The sequence below is a fragment of the Podarcis vaucheri genome (assembly GCF_965113315.1).
Source record: "Podarcis vaucheri genome assembly, chromosome: 13".
Lineage (NCBI taxonomy): Eukaryota > Metazoa > Chordata > Lepidosauria > Squamata > Lacertidae > Podarcis > Podarcis vaucheri.
The window spans coordinates 25,601,392-25,623,281 of NC_138751.1; the positions used below are offsets into that span (position 1 = coordinate 25,601,392).

The 21,890-nt window shown below is 42.0% G+C and overlaps 2 protein-coding genes and 1 pseudogene across 3 annotated transcripts; all 3 read right to left on the minus strand.

The window, feature by feature from the left end:
* Positions 1-5,029: 5,029 nt before the first annotated feature.
* On the minus strand, positions 5,030-5,758 carry LOC309517464 (olfactory receptor 14I1-like; annotated as a pseudogene). Its single transcript has one exon. The product of its transcript is annotated as an olfactory receptor 14I1-like (transcript).
* A 3,601-nt stretch (positions 5,759-9,359) lies between these two features.
* Positions 9,360-10,250, minus strand: LOC309517465 (olfactory receptor 14A16-like; the record flags this gene model as incomplete). Its single annotated transcript, XM_082196697.1, has 1 exon — positions 9,360-10,250. Exon 1 carries the CDS (start codon positions 10,233-10,235, stop codon positions 9,360-9,362), a length of 876 nt encoding a protein of 291 aa, XP_082052823.1. The 5' UTR covers positions 10,236-10,250.
* An 8,066-nt stretch (positions 10,251-18,316) lies between these two features.
* LOC309517466 (olfactory receptor 14A16-like) lies at positions 18,317-19,382 on the minus strand (the record flags this gene model as incomplete). The annotated part of the gene is made up of 1 exon (XM_082196698.1): positions 18,317-19,382. The coding sequence occupies exon 1, from the start codon at positions 19,292-19,294 to the stop codon at positions 18,317-18,319; it is 978 nt and encodes a 325-aa protein (XP_082052824.1). The 5' UTR covers positions 19,295-19,382.
* Positions 19,383-21,890: the final 2,508 nt, after the last annotated feature.

A 21,890-nucleotide genomic window follows, 5' to 3' on the forward strand; every position in this document is an offset into this window, starting at 1 on the left:
TGGGCAACCGCTGCACGCCTCTATTAAATTACCTGCCAACTGAGATTGTCGAATTTAGCTGTAAGAAGTTAGGGGAACGGGAGCCCAGCTAGAGACCTGACTCCTATAAAATGGTGATGGCTCCTTGGCACTTCTCTTAAAGCAGAGAACTGCTGCACTGTATCCACAAAAAAGCCTCACTCCTCCCCCAGTTCACAGCGCACCGGCGTCGTATTAACCCCCTCAACAAAACCCCTTTCACCAGCGCCTGCGGACCCAGCAAATTATCCTTCTTTAATCCTGGAAATAATAAGAACACTCTGCCGCCCGCACCCAGGCACGCGCCGGTTTCAACTTAAACACAAAACACCCGGTCCCGGCTTCAACTTAAACACAAAACACCCGGTCACCTGCAAACTCCCCACAATTTAGCTCTGAGTGAGTGCACCACCCCACTGATGCGGCAAACCTCCCGTGAGCACTGCCGCGGCTCACGACCGTGGTCTTCGGATCCTACGCGGGGCCGAGGCAAAGAGGCGAATACACGCGGTGTCCGCTCTGAAGCCGAAAGTCCGCTGCGGCTCCTCAGGGATGGCGATGCTGGAGCTGGAGTAGGATCCTGAAACCTTCTCCCGTCCGGAATAGAAGAGACGAAAAGAAAAAGGTAGCCGCAATGGAGGCAGCGCACAAAGGATCCCGCGGCTGTATCGGCAGGCGCGCCGAGGGGAGCGCAAAGATCAAAAAGATTTCCGGAGTGCTGCGAAGGAAAGATTCCCAAGGCCGAAGAAAAGAACACGAGGCCAAATAGCAAACCAGCTCGTAAAACGAACACCAAAACTGCAGCTGCTGTAGGAAAGAAAAGGCGCGAGCCAGGGCTGCCCCGACCTTAAGAGCACCTGGTAAGCCTGCCCCTAGCGCTAGCCGATTGGCTGGCGCTGAGGGCGATGAATATTAATGAGACAGGGGAATCCCTGAGTCCCGCGGGGCTGACACCAGCCCCGCGAGATTGTAGATGGGGGCGTGAGCCCGCAACCCCCCTCTTTATTTCGGGAGTGGCTTTGGGGCTAGAAGCACTAGCTTGCAAGGAGCATATATAACCATCTGAAGAGTATTATTTTGCCCTATCTCAGTTCAGTGCATGCACTTGTAGGGACTGGCAATTTTTAAACTATCAGTTCACACATACCACCTCACAGTCAGTCTCACTGCTTATCTCACTGTGCTAAAAGCTCTGGGCAATGCAAGAGCCACCACTAAATTTCAACCAGGTGTAAGCTCTAAGGAAATACCATAGATTTAACCTGGAGGGAAAAAAAATACTTGGAGTGTTCTTGAGTCCCTTGCTTGCAATGGTGACTAAGGGTTTGTGGTTTGTCCTGCTTATATTGGTCCCCCAGAGAGAAAGGTGTGAATTGTTTTACATTCAGCACCTCTTTTTCTATTCATGACCTGAACGTATTCAAAAACTTGCTGTAGTCATTCATCTGGTTCTGTGATAATACTAAGACAAGCAAGGATTTCATATATATCTTACTGCTATCACTTCCTTTAAAAATGTGATACATTGTCTTGTTGGTGTAATATGAACAATAGGTTAAATTACAGAGTGCTTGGGCTCATGTCTTAAGGCGCACATCCACTATGCCTGAATGTTCTGAGATAAGGTTGCCAGGTGCACTTTGTTACCATGGCAACACCAAAGAGGTTGAGTATATGACTTACTGAGCCATTGCTTCAGGAATTATGTCTACACATAGACAAAGGTATAATAATCTCCAGGGCTTTGCTTTCATTGTGGTTTTGTTGTGCACTTCCTGTTGCTGTCCTGCTTGTGTGTCAGGGCCTGAATCTGGGAGAGAAAGGGGAAGAGGTTGTAGGTTTTACAAAGCAGTATTAGCTACCATGGTGATAGTGTTAGCAGATCTCTATACATATATATCTTTGCTTCAAAGTCCAGAAGAACTGTACACATAGTAGTGTTTAAGTCTCTCTTGTGTCTGGAGACAATAAACACTTTGGTACTTTGAACTGTGTGGAAAAGGAGATTTTCCATTAACTGCAGACTCTGGAAGAAGCTGTTCTGATGGGAGCAGGAAATTTGTGAAGACTCTGCTGATACATGCCACTAGATGAGGAGTAGTGAACTACCAAATGACTGCCACAAGGCACCAAAAAGTCTTGTGGTGCACCTTGGAGGTAGATTTAATATGAAATATGTGCATAAACACAAGCTCTTTATGTGTATTGGTATTTTCCATTTAAATACAATGTTCACCTTGCCTATTCCTTAAAAGAAATAAGGATACCTCTGTTCAATATGAAGTCTTTTGTGTGGCTTATTGTGTGCCATCTTTCAATAAGTCCCAGAGCATGAAAAGTTTTTAGTCCTAGCAAAAGTTCTGTATTCACATAATATTGTAAATGGGATGGCCTCCATCTGATCTTGGAAGCTGACCCTCAATTCTCTGTTGGCATACAACCAAGGAGGTGGGGGCAATTGGCAGGCCCCCAGCTGGCTCCATCCCACCAGCTGGTGTACTGGACAAACGCCAGTCCTTGGTGCCACATGAATCAGCGACTCAAACTTCAAAAGCTAGGACATGCTCTAATCAGCAGAGATAACGCTACACAACAGAAGTATGTGTGAGCATATTTACAAGCAGTTTATTCAGCATACATCAGGACAAAAGGAAAACATGTCTGATCCCTTTCATGTCCAAAGCAAGCAGCATAAGCAATAGCTGTACACAAAATGAAAGTTCCCAGCAAGCTGTGCTGGAGTGTAAACAGGCATGTGACATACAACAATTCCACACGTCTGTTCTTAAGGTGGAACGGAATTATGCCAACATTCTCTGTGTGGAATTACTTCTCCAGTGTAAAACTACGGTCTAATATTTTGTTTCTAAAAGGACTAGGTTTTTGTTTTGTTTTGTTGTTTAAGATTCTGATACTTTGTGTCAGTGATCACTGTGTCAGACTCTCTCACTGAAGATAGGAACTGGATAGCATGACCAATTTTCTGTTTAAAAGATACAACTCTCCTTATTAACAACACTGGAGACTTCAGTTTTCTTACACTTAATGTGGGTTCCAGCTTAATGGTTATTCTTCAAAGGCACAACACTTCATTTAATACATGCATATTCATGTAAGGCACAGCATGTCGTATCAGGCAGACACTCTTTACACTGAACTTTAAAACCCCAGTCAGCACTTTTCTTCAAACTTCTTCTCAGGATAGACTATTTTCACTTACAATGGGCATTTGTTTCACTGCCCTAGCAACTATATTACAGCCCCTTCTAAGACTTTTAATTCCCCTTCAAGGAATCAAATTGGTTGCGTGGCGATCCCCGCCCCCTCCCACAGATGAGATAAATAACGACACTGGACACCAGAAATTAAGGTTGATGGGCGAAAATGGCCACAACTTTATTGATTACAGGTAAGAGTGGTATTGGCCCTAGGCATTGGCCCTAACAAGCTATCCGGTTCTAACTGGGGAGGGTTAATCACCAACAGGGGGAGCCCCCCAGATGTACATCCGTAGGCGCTCCCCGAGGGTTTACCGCTCGGGAGCGCGCTTTAGGCCCTAGCCTCCGTAGGTTTCGGACGAGGCGACGCCCCCTGGAGTCCTTTAACGAACTACCCTCCAAGCCTTGGGGGAGGTGATGGTGATCCTCCCCCCCAGTCCTAATTTGCATAACAATACCCCGGCCAATGCCTAACCGCCAAAACGAAGGAGTTGTCACGTTTTGCTACGAGGTAGGCGAAAAAACCAAATGGCTTCAAAACATAGCCAATTAGCCAAATGGAAAAACTCCTACCAGGCCCCATGCGACGACCAGCCGAAGCCCATAGCAAGGTCAGAAATGCAAACCTAGAGGGTGGGTGGGAGGGAAACCGCGTCTGCTGCAGCGAAGAAAGGGGGCGAGCCGGGGCTGACCTGACCTTAAGTGCCCTCAGGTAGCCCAGCCCCCAGCGCCAGCCCATTGGCTGGCGCTGCTCCCTAATGAATATTAATGAGGACGTAGGATCCCGCGGGGCTAGCGCTAGCCCCGCGAGATTGCGTGTGTGGGTGGGGTCGAGCGCCTGCAACCCCACCCCTCCGGAGTTCGGGAGTGGCTTTATCCATGTTTAGCTACAGTAGTTCCTAATGTGAATCAGAATAGGTCTTTCTCTCTCCAGGTTGCTGTCTAAATGACAAACAGTGCATACAATCCCAATTTGTGTGACAGCAAAGTTCTGTATTTTTTTACTCACCAGTTCTTCCAGATTGGTTGATGTTCTAACAAACTCTGACTGCTGCTGACTCAAGATCTGTCCATTTCAGTCACATTTATCTATGCTGCTATTCCATCACACTTCCATTTCTTTCTAAGGGAATGGTGAATTCCTCTGATCCCTGTTCTGTTCTTGTTTCAGGAGTGATGTAAAAATCTACACTGGCGGGTGATGAGGTGTGTCTCTTTTGTGTTTTCTCCTGAGCTTTATTTAGATGGCAACATATTTTTGCAAAGAGGTTGTATTATTTCCCATGCATACTGACACTTCCCTATCACAGGGCAGTGTTTGTATTTCTGACTGCCTCCAACATGCACGTACTTTTTGCTGAGATGTTAATTCAGATATGTGTGCATGTGGCATTCCAGTAAATCTATGAAATTTAGGCAACGCCAAAAATCATTTCATCTAGGTGCTGTCACTCCTTTGAAAACCTTAATACTCTGTTAAAATGGCTCTTTGCATGATGTGGGGTGACAGAGTAGACAGGAAACATGACCTGTTACTATCCATAAACCAGAGGATTAAGTGCTACTGAGATGTGTTCAGCCTGTTGTAGGCCACTTTGAAAAACATGCAAGTGAACAAAGGGGTATAAACTTCAACATACATACATACATATATGGATTATCAACATGCCATGTAATCTGAAAAGCGAAACAATGCAAGATGACCATGTGACACAGGGCAGATGTTGAGTCTGCATATATGAATTTATCAGGAAAATTTAACTTGAAATGATGCTATATTCCAGGAACTCCCTTTAATTAGTGGAGAAGGCCTTTTTCCTTCCCTCAACAGAAGGGATTTTTAGAACTGCAGTAAAGATGTGAACATAAGTGAAAACAATGAAGACAAAACATCCAGACACAAGTATTACACTCACCACTATAGCTCCAATTTCCATTAGGTATATGTTAGAGCAGGCAAGTGTAAGTAACTGTGGGATCTCACAAAAGAACTGATTGACAATGTTGGAGCAGAAAGGAGTTGCAAAAGTGGCACCTGTGTGCATGACTGCATACAGAAGGCCAGCGACCCACACACCAGCAACCATTTGTTTGCAGGCTGCCTTGTTCATCAACATTTCATATTGTAATGGATTGCAAATGGCAACATAGCAATCATATGCCATGACTATAAGAAGGGAAAAATCAGATGTTCCAAAGAAAACAAAGAAAAGAACTTGAGCAATGCATCCAGTGTAAGAAATGTGTCTGGTATTCATGAGAGAATTCACGATGGATTTGGAGATGGTGACTGAAACAGCCCCTAGGTCCTGGATGGCCAAATTCATCAGAAAGAAGTACATGGGAGTGTGAAGGTGGTGGTCAAAAGCTACAGCAGAGATGATGAGAAGATTTCCAAATACAGTTGCCAGATACAATGCCAGGAACAGAGAGAAGTGTAGAATCTGCAGTTCTCATATTGCTGAGAACTCCAGGAGCAGAAATTCAGAGACAGATGATTCATTGCCTATCTTCGCATTCATTACTAAAATGATTGGTGCTTCTTGAAGAAAACAGGAAGATAAGTATAGGTTTAAGTCCTCTAGTGATAACAAATATTTACTACTTTGGAAGAGGATTTTTGGATGTTAAAGGTAAAAGAAAGAAATGAACAAAAAAGGAGAAACAATTATTTTTTATTCAAATGAGAATTTAGCTTTCAATTCCATATAGATATCATTTTTTTTAAAAAAAAAACTACTACTGTTTCAAAACTAGTAGATTGTGGTGTTCACAAGTTCTTGAAGTTGATTAAATTCTGGAGGAGGAGCACAGGAGTCCTACTGCCATTCTTTCCTTACTTGCTTTGTATGTGGAAATATGCTGAGGGCAGATGCACCTTGAGAGAATCCTCATATTTACAAAACATATTTTGATATTGTAATTCATGGTCAAAAGTGATGTAACTCTTAAATATAGGGCAATAACTTGCTGCCTATATGATGCAAATTCAAAATCAAGTTTCTTCTATTAAATTCCAATGTCCATAAGATTTGGGTCATGGACATGTTAAAAGCTTGATTCCTGATATCCCCATTCACTCAGTGAGTCTTTTGCAAGAGTAACGGATAATAGTTCCCACTTGGCTCATACTCACCAGATATTTTGGCTGCCACATTATGCTAAGCCAAGGCAAGGTTCTTCAGCTCCCTCCTTGCTCACTTGGAGAGGTAATGAAGTTTTTTTCTTGGTTAATATTCATGGTTGGTGAGGAGAGAGTCTAACCACTAGTCTTGGCTTGGATGATAGGCTAAAACAAAACTTGGTGTAGCTTGAGCTGACCGTAAAAAGCATCATAGAGGAGCAAAGCTACTGTACTATTCTCTGCATAAGGTTCAACATTTGTGCAGTCTTCCTAAGATAAACTTTGGTTTAGCATGTCATGGAAGCCAGATCATTGGGTATTCTACGTGAGTCTAAATAGGTTCCAGGAACCACAACAAGCATGTTTTCCCATTCTACACAACACAGTATAGAAGTATTGTCTGTGTTTAGTCCTCTGAAAACTACCCAGGTATCACAAAAGTTATAAACATATACTGGTAAATATCTTACTCTTTTCCTTAATAGAAAGTAGATTTCCAGATGCAATTTCTTCATTTTCATCTGTATTTTAGAAAATCACCCCATCCTTTTGTTCTGTAACATTGAACATATGGGTATACTCTTGCAGAATAAGCTTTTAACATGGAGTGGAAAATTATAACCTCTCTCTCTCTCTCTCTCTCTCTCTCTCTCTCTCTCTCTGTGTGTGTGTGTATGTGTGTGTGTACACACACACACACACACACACACACACACATTTATATAATGCACTCCTCAGAGTTTGGTCTCAAGAGCCCAAAACAAATTAGCTATTGTGTCTCTGGAAACTTGGACTCAGGAGTTCCACTAAAATAAAAGCAGTGTTTCTAAAGACTTAGCCCCAGGAGTCTAACACAAATAATCAATGTATGAAAAAACAAAACAAAACAAAACTTCCAGTTTCTAGACAGCACACTTTCTAATATTTAAAATAATAATATTGCTACATAAGTCTGTCTGGAACCTTCTGGTTTCAACTGGACTTTCTCAGACTCATTTATTTATTTCTTTTAAAAAAAATGTTTTTATTTAAATAATGTTGTTGTTTTTTCATGGTACTGAGTTGTATGACGTATGACTGGCTCAGTGTTCCCCACACCTTTCCCCCCCACCCCGCTGTGTTATGGTCAGTGCTCTAAATTTCACCCAGGTGTTTATCTTGTGAACTGCCATGGGAGCTTGTGATGAAGGCTGGTTTTGAAATCTAATAAGTAGTAAAATAATAATAATAACTCTAAGGAAATACTATAGTATTTCACCAGGGGGGAAAAATAGTTGGAAGGGTATCCTTGAAACTACCATTTGCAATGCAGACATGGGGTTTCTCATTTGCTTCTGCTAATATTGGTATCCAAATATAAATTTGTGGATTTTTTACATTCAAATACAAGGGCCAGCACCTCTACTTCTATTTGTGTGTGGTTGCTTTTGGGGTTGGTGAGAGGGCGTGTAGCACATACTACTTGTCTCCAGAGTTTCCATATCTATGTGAGATTTAATGTGTAACACTGTTGATTTTGGTTGCCCCAGGCAAAATATAGTGACTGACATACGAATACATAAATTAACAAGTTAACATTTGGTGGTGGTTGTTGTTTTTTAAAAAATCCATTATAAAAGCAGTTCCTATGCCTACTCTGGAGGTAATTATGGACAATTAATAATCAGAATATTGTGTTCAAATCTTTAGACTATGTTAGAATGCCATGTCTACAGAACATGAAGTTCTTTTCATTTATTCATAAAGATTCCATACATTTGAGTACTTCCAGCCTTCCAGCTTTTTGGCTATAGTATTTAGATTTTATATACATCGTTCACTTTGCCCATTCCTCCAAAAATATAAGGGTACCTCTGTTCAACTTGAATGTCTTTTGTTTGGCAAATTGTGTGTCATCTTTCAATGAATCCCAGAGCATGACTAGTTTTTTCTCCAAGCAATGGTTCTGTATTCCCATACACTATCACAAATAGGATGAACTCTATCTGTTCTGGGAAGCTGACCCCCAATTTCCCGTGAAGAATTACTTTCCCCGTGTGGATCTCAACTCTTACATTTTCCAAAAGGATGTGGTTTTGTTTTTTTAAGATTTTGAGAAATTGTGTCAGTGGCCACTGTGTCAGATTCCCTCACTAAAGATGGGAGTTGGGAAACATGACCAATTTCCTGGGTTTCTAAAAGATACAACTCTCCCTAGTAACAACACTGGAGACATTTTAACTCTTTGTCAGTAAAAAAAAACATCCAGGTGTTCTTCTTATGGGAAGGATGCCCTGTGTCCACTTATCTGCCACCAAAGGTGCAAAGTAATGAGGAGGCACTTCTGGAGCAAAGATATAATTTTATAGATTTACATTCATTGAGGATTCAAACTTAATAGTCACTCTCTTAAGGCACAACACTTCATTTTAGAAATGTTACTTGAGTGGGACGCAAGTTTCAGGCAAAAACTCTTTACACAGAACTTTTAAACCCCAGTCAAAACACTAGTTTAAAACTAGTCTCAGGACTTTTTCCAACTAAAATGGATATTTGTGTCACTGCCTAGCAAGAATCCCACAGCCCCTTCTAGGGTTTTTTCCTTAGCCCCAAGGAAGAAAATTGGGTAGCCCTCTAAAACTAATCCCAAAATCCAATCAGAACAGGTTCTTCTCATCTGAAGTTCCTAAACAAGGGCTCATCCACATTTTTCCTTTTCCCATGGCTAGAAACCAAGGATGTGAGTGGGGGTTTTTCTCTCCTTTCTGTAGGAAAACCCACTTTAGCTTTATATAAAAAGAAATGACAATCCCAGAAAAGCTGATTGCCAGATGAATGCACTGGGTCAGAAAGGGTACACATGCACTATATGACAGACATTCCCTCTTTAAATGTATGATTAACAGGCTATGTGAACAGAGATGCAACATTGTTAATGGTACATCTAAAGCTGGAGGAACACAAGATGTCATTGTGACACCTGTAACTGGTCATATCTCCACAGATCCCAATGCTTATACCTACAGAGAGAAGTGTAATCGTTTCAGTATAAGTCTGGAAAAGATATTAATAGAAGAGTGCTTCACACCCAAGAGCTTTGATACAGCATTTTTAATCTCCTTATTTCTCATGCTGTAAATCATTGGATTGAACATGGGTGGTACAATGGTATACATCACAGTTATTGCAAAGTCCCCATTAGATGGAATTTTTGAGGGAGGCCTAAGATAAGCAAATGCTGCTGTGAAACAAAATACGGAGAAGACAACAAGGTGAGGTATGCAAGTGGAGAAGGCCTTTTTCCTTCCCTGAACAGAAGGAACTTTCAGAACCACAGTAAAGATATGTACATAAGTGACAACAATGAAGACAAAACATCCAGACATAAGTATTACACTCACTACTATAGCTCCAATTTCCATTAGGTATATGTTAGAGCAGGCAAGTGTAAGTAACTGTGGGACCTCACAGAAGAACTGATTGACAATGTTGGAGCAGAAAGGAGTCACAAAAGTTGCACTAGTGTGCATGGCCGCATTGAGAAAGCCAGAGACCCACACACCAGCAACCATTTGTTTACAGGCTGCCCTGTTCATCACCATTTCATATTGTAATGGATGGCAAATGGCAACATAGCGATCGTATGCCATGACTGTAAGAAGGGAAACATCAGATGATGAGAAAAAGAAAAACGAAAGAACTTGAGCAATACATCCAGCGTAAGATATGTGTCTGATATTCATGAGGGAATTGGCCATCGATTTAGGGATGGTGACAGAAACAGCCCCTAGGTCCTGTATGGCCAAGTTCATCAGAAAGAAGTACATGGGAGTGTGAAGATGGTGGTCAAAAGCTATGGCAGAGATGATGAGAAGATTCCCAAATACAATTACCATGTACAATACCAGGAACAGAGAGAAGTGTAGAATCTGCAGTTCCCGTACAGCTGAAAACTCCAGGAGTAGAAATTCAGAGATAGAGGATTCATTGGCTATCTTTGCATTCATTACTAAAATGACTGGTGCCTCTAGAAGAAAACAGGAAGATAAGCACAGGTTTAAGTCCTTTTCTAATAATCAATATTTGTTATCCAATACTGCTTCAGATATGATTTTTGTGGGATATAGATTTTTTAAAAAGTAGTGAACAAAATAGTGTAATAATAAATCTTCATCTATAGGAGATGTTAGCTTTCAACTCCATATATGTTAAAATAAATTATTGCTAAGTAGTCTTTTTTCTTTTGGGAATTATAGGGGTAGAGCTACCCAAAGAGCATTGAAATTTATTCATATATGCTATTACAACGGCAAGAAAGTTATTTTCCCAAAAATTGAAAGAAAAAGAATCAACAAAAGAAGAATGGATACAAAAACTTATGGACTATGCAGAAGTGGCAAAATGTACTGGAAAAATAAGAAATAAAACTAACAAACATTTTATTAAAGAATGGACTGAGGTAGACGGAGACCTCCAGGTATCCCACCTGGGGGGAGGTGAAGCCAAGCCTGTGGTAATGGTGCCACATAGGGTCCAGGGGGCTGCACATGACCACACAAAGGGCGCCCCCCATTTAATGTGGGGAGCGGTCATTATTGAATATTTATGAACAAATTGTTGTACTAAGCTGCAGTTTCATAAGAGTATATAATTAAAGTAGATGAATGAAAGAATCTGTTAAGATAATTTAGAATATTCTGGAAATGAAAATAAACATAAAAATTAAGGAACCACGGAATGTGTCGAGTTTTGAAATGATAAAATAATTGTAAAACTATTGAAATGTATATAACTGACAACCATAAATAAAAAAAATAAACTACTGCTGTTTCAAAACTAGTAGATGGTGCTGCTCACAAACTGGATCATCTTAAAGGATGGTCCTGGTTTCAGGCAGGCCCACAACACAGTTTCCCCCACCCCTGGTATAGGGGGAGTGGTGCCCTTTACGCCAGAGTGGCATCACGATCACCCCAGGCCTCTTTTGGCCAATTGCGATTGAGTGGGGTGGATGCTGCCACTTCTGTAGTTCTATGTCCATCTTTGGCATATTTTTTGTCTATGTGGAAGTCTGCAGAAACAATGTGGAGAGGGGAGATGCCTCTTGCCATCATCTCCATATTTACAACACACATTTTGATAATTACTTAGAATTACAGTAATACTTAAATATAGGAGGATGATTGGGTGCCCATATAATGGAGACTAAAATTTGTGGGTTTTGTGTTAATTTCCAGTGCAATGCCCATCACAACCTGAGTGTACAATACCTTAACAGCTTGTTTCCTAACATCCCTGTTTGATCAGTGAGGTCTTTGACTGAATCACTGGTAGTGATTCCACATGGCTCAGACACAGAGCACATACTTCCCAGGAGGCATGTATTCAGTATTCTGGGCTCAATGCTTTGCAACTCCTTCCTAGTTGAGACCACAGAGGTTTCAAGTGTTTTAATGTTTGTTGTATGTTTTTAACCTTAATGTGCGGTGTGGACAGACCACAGTCTTATAAATGTACAAATGTATAGACTCTTGGAGAGAAGCTTACAGCTGCTTTGCTGCTCCCCAGATCTTTTTGCTGCCACACTATGACAAGACAAGACAAGACAAGCAAATTGCTAAAACTCTCCCTTAACTCACTAGGAGCTGCAGTGAAGGTTTGTTCTTGGTTGCAGCTCATGGTTGGTGAGGAGAGAGGCTAACCACTAGTCTTGGTTTGGATGGTGTGCAAGTCAAAACCTGGAGTAGCCTAAGATGACAGCAAAAGGGAGCACGGAGGAGCAAAGCTCCTGTAATCTTCTTTCCAGGGCATTGCACATTTGTGAAGTCTCACTAAATTAAGATTTGGCTTAGGTTATCATGGAAACCTAGGGACGCGGGTGGCGCTGTGGGCTAAAGCCTCAGCGCCTAGGGCTTGCCGATCGAAAGGTCGGCGGTTCGAATCCCCGCGGCGGGGTGCGCTCCCGCTGCTCGGTCCCAGCGCCTGCCAACCTAGCAGTTCGAAAGCACCCCCGGGGGCAAGTAGATAAATAGGTACCGCTTACCAGCGGGAAGGTAAACGGCGTTCCGTGTGCTGCGCTGGCTCGCCAGATGCAGCTTTGTCACGCTGGCCACGTGACCCGGAAGTGTCTTCGGACAGCGCTGGCCCCCGGCCTCTAGATGTGAGATGGGCGCACAAACCCCAGAGTCTGTCAAGACTGGCCCGTTCGGGCAGGGGTACCTTTACCTTTACCTTTATCATGGAAACCAGGTCACTGGGTTTTCTATGTGCAGTCTATATAGGTTTCAGGAGAGACCACATAACAAGCAGGATTTCACATTCTACATAATACACAATAGTTGATTTAACCCTCCAAAAACTACACAAAAACTACACAGGTATCACTAAAGTTATAAAAATAGAAACATCTCACTCTTTTCCTTTAAATAAATTTCCAGATGAAATTTCTTTATCACTTTAAGATAATCTGTATTCTTCTAGCCACCCATGGATCTTTTTTTTTCTTTTTCTTTTAATCTCTTCCTCCTTTTCTTCTGAGGCAGTGAAAATGTTTCTATACTCTTGCAGAATGAAGAGTTTACCATGGGGTGGAAATTTATTACTATTGTTACAGTTATGTTCCTAGGAGTTTGTCTCAAGAGCCTCAATCAAATCAGCAATTGTGTTCCTTGTTGGTTGGACTCAGGAGCCCCACAAAAAGCAGCAGGAGTGTTTGTTAAGCCTTGGTCCCAGGTGTCCAACACAAATCCATCAAAGTATGTAAACTTCCACCTTAAACATTGCTCATGAAAATATTTAAGCTAGAATAAACCACAGACACTTAGATTTATTTATGTTCCTGTTTCTAAAAAACCCCACCATATTACTTAATACTAATAATAGTGATGATGTTAATGCCATATAAGTCTTTCTGGAACCTTCTTGTTTCAACTGGACCTTCTCAGACTCATTTCTGATAGTTGTGTGAGGTATAACTAGCTCAGTGTTCCCCGTGTACAGTAATTTCTCCTTACCCACTGTGTTCTCCCATTTAGGATATCTGGAGGAGATGCTGTTTATTTACAAAAACATTCTTTATTTCTTTATTGCATTAGCCGTGTGGCCATAGCATGATATACATTGAGATAACAACATAAAATAGGGGTGGGGAGGTAAAGGTAGATATCATCCTGGGTGATTACTTAAACAAAGGGGGAAAAAACTGCTGAGGCTGGAGGAGGACCGTTAAAGGGTCCTTCAGCTCCTCAGATATGTCCTAGCTCGATTGTCCTTGTACAATAAGGCTACTTGGAACTTCGTTCGATTGTGCGGCGTATCAACTGCAGCTGTGGTGTTAAAGAAGAAGTTGGTGCCGCTTTCCTCTTTATCACACTAAGCAGGAAGTTTGCTGTCATCTCGGTAATCCAACAATCAGAATCCTGCAGAAAGAGGGACACTATCCAAGGCTGGATTGGGAGATGAAGCTTATTCACGAGGGGAGTTAAAAACCGAGATCTTTCATCTGTCCAGTTGGGACAGAAGAGCATTACATGTTCCATAGTCTCCAGGGCCGTGTCATTGCAGGAGCATGTTCTATTTGCAATGGGAACTCTGGAATAACGACCCGACAGAACTGCTGTAGGAAAACAGTTGAGACGGGCACAGGTAAAGGCCCTACGCTTAGCCTCCGAGGAAATTGTGAAGCAATATAGAGGGATCCCTTCAGGAGGTGGAATAGCTAGGGCTAGGCCTGAACACGGTCCTCTTGCATAGGAAGCTGTGTTAGAAAAGTCAAGTTGCTGTAGTTTCTTTTTAATTAGAGGTAGGGCCGCCGGGCTGATACACTCTAAGTTAAGAACAGTTTTACAGTTCAAATTGAGAAGAGAGCGGAATTTGAGGTTAATTGAGTTTTCCAAGGGGAATTATGAATATCTCTTAGGATCAGATTGGAAAAACCACCTCTAATTCGAGCATCCGATGTTAATAGGTGGAAGCTGTAGGAAATGGCTCGACACCATGCACGTTTAACAATTGAGGACTGGGCGAACTCGAGTCGTAGGGCTGCACCTGAGACACATCTTGGGACGCCGGAAAGAGATCTTAGAAACATATGAAGTGGGCGATCCAAGTTACCTGATATTGCTGTAGTCCATACTTCGCATCCATATAATAATTTAGGGACAACTTTGGCATTAAATATTTGAATTGCTGCTGGAAGGTGTTTGCCGCCCTTCTGGTGGTAAAATCGGACAATGGCGTTAGAGGTCGTGTTTGCAGCGAGAAAGGCAGATTGTAGATGGGTGGTCCAGGAGAGATTATAGGTGAATATTATGCCTAGATATTTAAAGGCTTTTACCTTTTCTAAGTAGCCACCTGTGATCTTAAGCGGCTCTAACTTGAGTTTGCGGGAATGAGTGAAGTGGAGGACTTTCGATTTTTTATAATTAATATTAAGAGCTTCCGCCTTACAATAGGCGATAAATGCGTTAACTGTGTTTGCTAGGTCCGCAGCTGTTCTGGATAAGATGACGGCATCATCAGCATAGAAAAGGGAAGCAACGGGGTGGCCTGCTAAGTGAGGAGGATACTTAGATGCTAGCTTCAAAGTGGAAATTGCATCGTGAAGATAGAGATTAAACAATAGGGGGGCCAAGAGACAACCTTGTCGGACGCCCTTGGCCATTGGAAATGGAGTAGTGAGGGAGCCGTTTGGACCACTTCGGACGCGAGCTGTGGTGTTTGAATAAAGGGAAATAATTAGGGAGAGGAGGTGCAAATCAATTCCCAGATGGGCAAGTTTGGACCATAATCTCTGCCTAGGAATGGAATCAAAGGCGGCCTCCAGGTCCATGAAAGCGGCAAATAGGTGGCCTTGCCTTGGTGCAGTGTATTTACTGGCAAGGTGATAGAGAGTTAGACAGTGGTCCATGGTTGACGCTGACTTTCGGAAACCGATCTGTTCCAGCGGTAGAATGTTCCTCCCCTGGACCCATGAGAGAAGTTCCTCCAATAAAACAGCAGCAAATATTTTCCCCGGGATGGATAATAAACTGATGGGGCGATAGTTCCTGGGGATGTTTGGCTGGCCGCCTTTGAAGATCGGAACTATTATAGCTTCTCTCCAGGAGTCGGGGATGTCTAGGGCGGAGGAGATAGCGGTGAATACAGGAGTCAGGTGTTCACTCCACCAAAGAGGATCAGTCAGGAAAAGGTTTAACGGGACCATGTCTGGGCCGGGGGCCTTATTCCTTCGCATTGACATTATGATGTTGAAAATGCGAGTTGAGGTAAAGTTTATTGAGGAAGTGGGACTAAGAGAGCAGGAACAGAGGTCCGACGGGGACTGAGGGGGATCTGTAAGAAGATTTGGAGAAGCGAAACTGGTTGAATAATAGGCAATCCATTCATCAGTGGAAATCTGGGTAGCTGGATTGAATGGTGCCGAAGGTCTAACTAAGCGCCAGAAGGAGCGAGAGTCATGCCTCTCTACAGCCGAACGAGTCATGCCTCTCTACAGCATTTTAATATATGCTCATCTGAGGTCTGTATTTTATACTGTCTGAGAGCTAGTTCTTCATTAACAACATCCCTATGTGTCCCTGAGATACCATCATGCATTCAACCCTCACCTTTGGTTGCAGAGGAGTCTGTGCTCATAACCCTGTTCCATAATATCATTTTTGTCTCAGTATCTCATGTGTCTGGGACTGGACACCTTGTTTTAAATCAGGTGTTAACACGCATGGTAGCCTGGTCCTGAGTTTTCTATGAAACAAGAGCTCATCAAGGGAGCTTCCCTGCTCTAAGGATGTGGCCCTGTAATTGTGTGTCAAGGCCCCTAAGGCATCCCCAAGAGAAATAAAGACACGTATTTTACGTTAGTGTTAGTTTAGGCCACAACTTTATTGGTTACAGAATGTGAGCGGTATTGGCTTAGGCATTGGCAACAACAGACTATATCTGACTCCTGCCTGCCTTGCAGGAAGTCTGTAAGAGTAAACCACCAGCAGGGGGAGCCCTGCTGATGCAGATCAACTTGAGCATCCCCTGGATTCTTGAAGGGACCTTGGCATGGCCCTAGCCCCTCCACAGGCTTTGGATGAGATCCATATCCCCAGATTCCTTTAACGAAATACCCTTAAGCATGGAGGGGCAGGTGATGGCTGCACCTTCACTCCCCCACACAACACTATTCCAGTGCCTAATACTACGCGAGCCTAATGCTCACCACCAATACCTTCACACCGGCAACCAACCTCTTATGCCTTTGATAATATCGGCCAACCAAACATTAATTTTGTGATGCCAAATAAGGATCTGTTTTGAGTCCAAGGTCTGTCCATCCGTCTGTGCCCCCCCCCCCAGCAAATACTTTATAATCTTTACTTCACTTTCTGCCTGTCCACCAGAGTGGGACTTTTTGAGACTAGAAGTAACATGAAAAAATTTCTTAAGTACCTGTGATGCAAACTTATGGCCCATGCCGGGGGGGGGGATAGCTCTCAAGTGTGACTATTTCAGAATTATTTTGATTGAGTTAGCACAATGGTTATTTCTCCAAGCATAATAAAACTTAACTGGATTCCCTGTAAAAATACTTCAGCTAGAACAAATCATAAACACTTAGCTTGGCAAATATGTGAAGATATTTACTCACAGAGTTTCAAACCTTACAGCAAGCAAGTCTCTATCCATTGGCAAAGCACTCCTCCCAAAGCATTCCCTATCTGGACATCCAGTATATGTTCACATGGGCAGGAAGGCCAAGATGGCACCCCAGTCCAGACTCGTCAGCGCGCTTGCCAGCCCAGTGCATGATGCTGTGGACAACAATCCAAATGGCATCATTGGCTATGCTTCCTGATGTAACCCTTGTCCGCGTCAGACTTCCAACAAGCCTTATTCATAATCCTGTCCACTGACAGGCCCCAGTGTGCAGCCTTTGTAGCAGCACCTATTGGGAAGGAATTAGGCAGTATGCAAGTCGTAGGCTGCAATAACTGGCGTACGACATGAGCAAATTGATGCCTGGCTAACAGGGACCCGTTTTAGTGCTCTAGGAGTGGGCCAGCCCCCAGGGGGATGAAGAGCCCTAGGCAAGGGCCTGCCTCACCAGTGACCAGAAGCCTGATGGTGGCACCCCTGCCCACTAGGTCTGTCTTAGAGCTCCTGACTCTAACAACAAGCTCCAAAGCAGATAAGGAAAAGTCCTGAAGCAATAAGCCTCCAGACTCTCCACCCCGTGCTGGCTCCAACACAATTTCCCCAACTCTCAGTACACCAAAACTGCAATGGAATACTGAAAGGAGTCTCGCCTCGATCTTTAACCAGAGACAAGTCTTAACTTGTTGCGGATACTGCATAGAAGGTCAAAATTGACCGGTTTCCTGCCCGCTGTCCTGTGAGGTTGGAGCCTATTCCCACCTTCCAAGGCCCTGTGCATGACAAACTTTTCACAAAGGTCTCTGGAAAAGAAAGCTTTATTATAACAGAAATTGCAGTGGACTGAAATCTGATAGTTTTCAGCACGTCTGATCTGCAGCAGGTGGGCCAACACTATGAACTGTGCTCAGAAACGTACTGGGAGGCAATGTATGTCTTTCAAGACCAGTGTTGTGATTTCATCTAGGTGCTGTCACTCCTCTGAAAACCTGAATAGTCTGTTAAAATGGCTCTTTGCATGATGTGGGGTGACAGAGTAGACAGGAAACATGACCTGCTACTATCCATAAACCAGAGGATTAAGTGCTACTGAGATGTGTTCAGCCTGTTATAGGCCACTTTGAAAACCATGCAAGTGAACAATGGGGTATAAACTTCAACATACATACATAAATGTATTATCAACATGCCATGAGATCTGACAAGCAAAAGTGTGATAGAGCTGAGCTGAAGGAATGCAAGATGACCATTTGAAACAAGGCAGATGTTGAGTTTGAATATCTGAATCTATTAGGAAAATTTAACTTGAAATGATGCTGTGTTCCAGGAGCACCCTTTAATTATACCTTTTCAAAACAAGCCTGGAAGATATATACAGAGAAGATTTCCTCAAACCCAACAGTTTTGATAATGCATTTTTTATCTCCTTATTTCTCATGCTATAGATTATTGGATTGAACATGGGTGGTACAAGACTATACATCACAGTTAATGCAAAGTCCCCATCAGATGGAGTCTTAGAGGGAGGCCTAAGGTAAGCAAAACTTCCTGTGAAACAAAATACAGAGAAGACAACAAGGTGAGGTATGCAAGTGGAGAACGCCTTTTTCCTTCCCTCAACAGAAGGGATTTTCAGAACTGCAGTAAAGATGTGCACATAAGTGACAACAATGAAGACAAAACATCCAAACACAACTATTATACTCACCACTATAGCTCCAATTTCCATTAGGTAGAAATTTGAGCAGGCAAGTGTAAGTAACTGTGGGATCTCACAAAAGAACTGATTGACAATGTTGGAGCAGAAAGGGGTTGCAAAAGTTCCACAAGTGTGCAGAACTGCATACAGAAGGCCAGTGACCCACACACCAGCAACCATTTGTTTGCAGGCTGCCTTGTTCATCAACATTTCATATTGTAATGGATTGCAAATGGCAACATAGCGATCATATGCCATGACTGTAAGAAGGAAAATATCAGATGATAAGAAGAAAAGAAACAAAAGAACTTGAGCAACGCATCCAGTGTAAGAAATGTGTCTGGTATTCATGAGAGAATTCACGATGGATTTGGGGATGGTGACTGAAACAGCCCCTAGGTCCTGGATGGCCAAGTTCATCAGAAAGAAGTACATGGGAGTGTGAAGGTGATGGTCAAAAGCTATGGCAGAGATGATGAGAAGATTCCCAAATACAATTACCATGTACAATACCAGGAACAGAGAGAAGTGTAGAATCTGCAGTTCTCGTATTGGTGAGAACTCCAGGAGTAGAAATTCAGAGACAGAGGATTCATTACTTATTTTCTTCTTCATTAATAAAAATTTTCCTGTCACTGGAAGAAAACAGAAAGATAAACATTGGTTTAAGTCCTCTTGTGATAACAAATATTTACTACATTGGAAGAGGGTTTTTGGATGTTGAAGGTAAAAGAAGTGAACAAAAAAGGAGAAACAAATATTTATTTAAATGAGAACATAGCCTTCAACTCCATATAGATAATATATCATTATTTTAAAATAAAATTCCCACTTTTTCAAAACTAGTAGATGTTCTCAAGCTCTTGAAGTTTAATGCTGCCACTGCTAGAGGAGGAACACAGGAGTCCTACTGCCATCATTGCCATACTTGCTTAGTATATGGCAATATGCAGAGGACAGATGTACCTTGAGAGAGTTCCCATATTTACAAAAGGTATTTTGATATTGTAATTCAGCATCAAAACTGAAGTAACTCTCAAATATAAGGGGCTAACTTGCTGCCTATATGATGCAGATTCAAAATCAAGTTTATTCTATTAAATGCAATGTCCATAACAATCTGGGTCATGGACATGTTAAAAGCTTGATTCCTAATATCCCTGTTCTTTCAGTGAGGTCTTTGGCAAGAGTCACTGATAATAGTTCCACATGTCTCACACACTTGACACATACTCACCTATATTCTAAATTCTAGGCCTAATGTTTAGCTCTCCCTGCTAGATAAGATCACACAGGTTTCAACTGTTCTTATCTTTGTTATATGTTTTTAACCTTAATGCATGCTGTGCACAAACCACATTGTTTTGCATGTAAAATGTATAGGTTCAAAGCTGCTTTGCTCTTCCCCAGACGTTTTTGCTACCTCATTATGCTAAGACAAGAAAATGTGCTTCAGCTCTCTCCTCACTCACTTGGAGCTGCAGTGAAGGTTTGTTCTTGGTTGAAGTTCATGGTTGGTGAGGAGAGAGGCTAACCGCTAGTCCTGTTTTGGATGACATGCTGAAACAAAACTTGGTGCAGCTTGAGCTGACAGTAAAAAGGATCATGGAGGAGTATAGCTACTGTGCTTTCCTCTCCATGATGTTCAACATTTGTACATTCTTCCCAAGATAATATTTGGTTTAGTATGTCATGGAAACCAGGTCATTGGGTATTCTATGCAAGTCTCAATAAGTTCCAGGAGAGACCGCAACCATCAGGTTTCCTGATTCTACACAATATACTATAGAAATATTGTCTGTGTTTACTCCTCTGAAAACTACACAGGTATCACTAAAGTTATAAACTTATAAATATCTTACTTTTTTCCTTGATAGAAAGTTGATTTCCAGATGCAATTTCTTCATCACTTTATTTTCATCTTTTTAAATAATAATAATAATCATCCCATCCTTTTCTTCTGCAACAGTGAACCTATCTGTATACCCATGCAGAATGAAGCTTTTACCATGGGGTGGAAAATTATAACATGTGTACGCACACACACAAAAAAACCCACACACACTCCTCAGAGTTTGGCCTCAAGAGCCTAACACAAATGATCAATTGTGTCCCTGGAAGCTTGGACTCAGGAGTCCCACAAAAATTAAAGCAGTGTTTCTAAAGACTTGGCCACATGATTCTAACACAAATAATCAAGGTATTTAAATGGAAAGAAAGAAACAACTTCCTGTTTCAAAATAGCACACTACATAACATTTAAAATAATAATAATGCTATATAAGTCTCTCTAGAACCTTCTAGAATCAGGTAGGTAGCCGTGTTGGTCTGCCATGGTGCAAATAAATAAATAAATCTTGAAAAGATTATTTAAAAAGCTATTCCAAAAAAAATCCTTTAAAAGAATCAAGTCCTTTTTAAAAAAATAGTCCTAAAACAGTCTTTAAAAGAATCCTTCCAAAAAAAATTTATTTTATTTTTTTTAATTGTCCAGTAGCAGCTTAGAGACCAACTAAGTTATTCTGGGTATAAACTTTCATGTGCATGCACACTTCTTCAGATACTCTGAAACAGAAGTCACCAGACCCTTATATATAGTGGGAGGGTGGGGAGGAGTATTTCTCAGAAGGGTGGTGGGAATGGGTGCTTGGCTGATGGAACCTTCTGGTTTCAACTGGACTTTCTTACACTCATTTCTTTCTTTCTTTTTTGAATAACGTTTTTATTTAGTTTCATGATACAGAGAGTTGTGTGACGTACGACTGGCTCAGTATTCCCCGCTCCATTTCCCCCCTCTGCTGTGTTCCTCCCACTTCTGCCATTCTTTCTTCTCCTTTTCGACCTCCAGAAGAGTTGCTGTCTGTTGCATTGCAATGCTTGCCTATCTGAGGTCACCTTTAGTTGTCAAGCTATCAGTGATATTATTTTTGTCTCAATCTCTTATGTAACTGAGACTGAACACCTTGTATTACGTCAGAGTTAAGGTGTTTCGCACATTGTAGTCTGGTCCTGACTTTTCCATGAAAAGCTCAGCAGGGGATCTTCCCTTTTCTAGTGATGTGACCTTGTAATTTAGTAATGCCAAATAAGAACCTGTGTTAGTCATAGGCTTTTTTCCAGCAAATCCTTTGCAATTTTCACTTTGATTTATGCCAGCCCACTAGACTAAAGCCTCTGTATGTGGGACTAGAGGTAACATTGAAAATATATA